Source organism: Corvus kubaryi, unplaced genomic scaffold (assembly GCF_017639235.1).
Source record: "Corvus kubaryi isolate FWS band 111438036 unplaced genomic scaffold, C.kubaryi_AGA036_p1.0 37396, whole genome shotgun sequence".
Taxonomy (NCBI): domain Eukaryota; kingdom Metazoa; phylum Chordata; class Aves; order Passeriformes; family Corvidae; genus Corvus; species Corvus kubaryi.
Window position 1 is genome coordinate 24,074,771 of NW_024581135.1, and position 2,833 is coordinate 24,077,603.

At 61.6% G+C, this 2,833-nt stretch overlaps 1 protein-coding gene across 2 annotated transcripts; it reads right to left on the bottom strand.

Moving 5' to 3' along the window:
• Positions 1 to 396: 396 nt before the first annotated feature.
• NEUROD1 (neuronal differentiation 1) lies at positions 397 to 2,833 on the bottom strand. 2 transcript variants are annotated; one of them, XM_042041215.1, is made up of 2 exons: positions 2,688 to 2,833; positions 397 to 1,591 (listed from the first exon to the last, which is right to left on the bottom strand). In XM_042041215.1, the coding sequence occupies exon 2, from the start codon at positions 1,580 to 1,582 to the stop codon at positions 494 to 496; it is 1,089 nt and encodes a 362-aa protein (XP_041897149.1). In that variant the 5' UTR covers positions 1,583 to 1,591; positions 2,688 to 2,833; the 3' UTR covers positions 397 to 493. The 2 variants fall into 2 exon arrangements, with proteins under 2 accessions (XP_041897149.1, XP_041897148.1); XM_042041214.1 differs by lacking the exon at positions 2,688 to 2,833 and having other exon boundaries at positions 397 to 1,597.

Sequence of the window (2,833 nt, forward strand, 5' to 3'; positions counted from 1 at the left end):
TTCTGCTGGTTTAAATTAGTTAAATCATTTTGTATAAATTAGATATAATTCTACCTTTCCAATATGTATAAAAATTGATGAAGCTGCATGGTTTAAAATAGGAAATTCACGTTATAAAAAGTCATTAAAAATTCTGTACAAAATCACAACAAAATAATTCAGCATGGGAAAGGTAACAAGTAGTAAAATGTTGGTTGAAAAATATAGATTTCATATATATTTTGTAATTGGCCCATCGCTAGTTTAAAAATTGCATAGATCCTAATTATTGCTTGTGATTTTGTTATCCCGATCAGGTAATTGACGCGATCCCAATGCCCCTACCCCAATTTACAGCGTCGCTCCGAGGAGCGGAAGCAAAGACAGCGGGTGAGCGGGGGGGACGCGGCGGCCCCGAGGCGGCGGCGGGACCCGCCGGGCTGCCCCCTGTAAACAAGGCGGTGGCGGGCGGCGGGGCGCGGCTCCCCCGGCCCTCCCTGCGGCGCGGGGAGGCTCAGTCGTGGAAGATGGCGTTGAGCTGGGCGCTGAGGACGCGCTCGTGGTGCGGGTGGCCCTCGTAGGGCGCCAGCCCGTCCACCGGGATCTCGCAGCGGGAGGCGGCGGGCGGGAAGATGGCGGCGTGGGCGGGCGCGGCGGCCAGCGCGGCGGCGGCGGCGGGGTAGTGCATGGAGAAGGCGTAGCTCTTGTCGAAGTCGGCGGCCGGCTCGTGCTTGAAGGAGAAGTTGCCGTTCACGCTGAGGGGCGGGCTGAGGGGCCCGTCGAAGGCGGGGCTGGCGCCCTCCGCCAGCCCGCTCTCGAAGAAGGGCTCCAGCGCGGCGCCGTAGGCGTGCGGCGGCTTGAGGTGGAAGAGGTGGGAGCTGTCCATGGTGCCGTAGGGCGGGCTGGGCAAGCCCGGCGACTGGTAAGGGTAGGGATGAGCCGGGAAGGGCGCGCCCGCCGCCGCCGCCGCCGCCACGTGCGGCGGCACCTCCTGGCTCTGCTCGGGGAGGAAAGTCCGCGGGTTGAGCTGCAGGCAGCCGGCCACCAGGTTGGTGGTGGGCTGCGACAGGCCCTTGCAGAGGGTCTGCACGAAGGACACCAGGTCCGGGCTCTTGCCTGAGCGCAGGATCTCGGACAGCGCCCAGATGTAGTTCTTGGCCAGGCGCAGGGTCTCGATCTTGGAGAGCTTCTGCGTTTTGGAGTAGCAGGGCACCACCTTGCGCAGGTTGTCCAGGGCCGCGTTCAGCCCGTGCATGCGGTTGCGCTCCCGGGCATTGGCCTTCATGCGCCGCAGCTTGAACCGCTCCATCCGCGCCTTGGTCATCTTCTTCTTCTTGGGGCCCCGCCTCTTGGGCTTCTGGTCGTCGTCTTCCTCCTCCTCCTCTTCCTCCTCCTCTTCGTCCAAGTCGTCCTCTTCGTCCTCCTCCTCACCGTTCCGGAGCGAGTCCTCCTCGGCCTCGGCGTGCAGACCCTCTAGGTCCTCCTCCTTCTTGTCCACCTCGTGCTCCTCGTCCTGGGAGCTGAGGCACTCGTCCGTCCAGCTCGGGGGGCCCTGCTGCTGGGGCTCGCCCATCAGCCCGCTCTCACTGTACGACTTGGTCATGGTGAGCCTCTGCATCGCGGAGGAGACAGAAAAGAGACGCGTCAGCACCCGGAGCAGCGGCCGTGGCCCCGCGCGGCCCCCCGCGGGGAGAAGTTACCCGCGCTTCGCTTCCCGGTCCCACCGCCCCCTCCCGAGGGAAGCCCTGGATTCCCCACCGTGCCAGGGCAAACTTTTAATTGTCTCTGTGTTTCTGCTTTGTAATTAAATTGACATATGTTCAAATGCCATTATGTAACTCGCCGATATTAACGGGGAATATAAGCAGATTATGTGTGCGGGAGGCAGCCCAGGCGGCACGACTCAAGTGGACCAAGCGTGGGTTGTTTTGTTTTGTTTTGCTTCGAAAAAAATCCTCAAACATTTTTACCGAATAGGGGAAGGGGAAGGCGGACACACAGGGCACCTGCAGGACGGATGGCGCCTGTGACGCGTGTCCCCGCCGCTCTCCGCGGCTCCCCGTTGCCGCCTCCTTGCGTGGGGCTTGTGCCGCCCCAGCGGGCGCCGAGCACCTGCTCCCCCGGTCCCGCCTTCGTGCACAGGACTGTCGCTGGGTGCCCGCGGCGGGGCTGCGCGACCCCTGCCCGTGGTAACAGGTGCAGGTTTGGCCCCAGCTTCCCGTCTCCGTCGTCCCCTCTGCTGCAAACGGGCATCGGTTCCCCCGCTTCCCGCGGGGACCTTTCGTGTGGGGTTGTGACCGCCCCCCGGTAGCGTCGGGTACACCGGGAAGAAACAATGCCGCCCGTCCGCCGAGGCGCTGGGACCTTGGCGATGGCGCTCCGCTGAGGAAAGGGAGCTGAAAGTTCGGAGGTGCATCGGTGGAAGGACGTTAACATATGTAACACGCGTCTGTATAAATGGACGCACATATACATATTTATATGTGCGTATGGACGCATATACACATTTACGCATATGTATGTGTGTGGATGGATGGATTACAGGTGTGCCCGCACACACCAGCGGGAACGACAGCAAGCGACAATAAAACCCGAAGCCGTTCCGGCAGAGGTAGATCCCGTCCGCCCCGACCTCCCAGGGTCCTCTCCCACCCCGGCAGCCGCCGCGAACCCTTTCCCCGCGGGGGCAAAACACGGTTTCCCGTTACCTCCGTTGCTCAGCCTCTCCTGCGCGGTGACGGTCTCATAACCCCGGCACAGCTCTCCGTGCGAGGGCGCCGCGCGTGTGTGTGGTGGTTTTTTTTTTTTCCCGAGGTTGCCCAGCGCCGGGCTCCCCGCGTTATATAGCGGGACG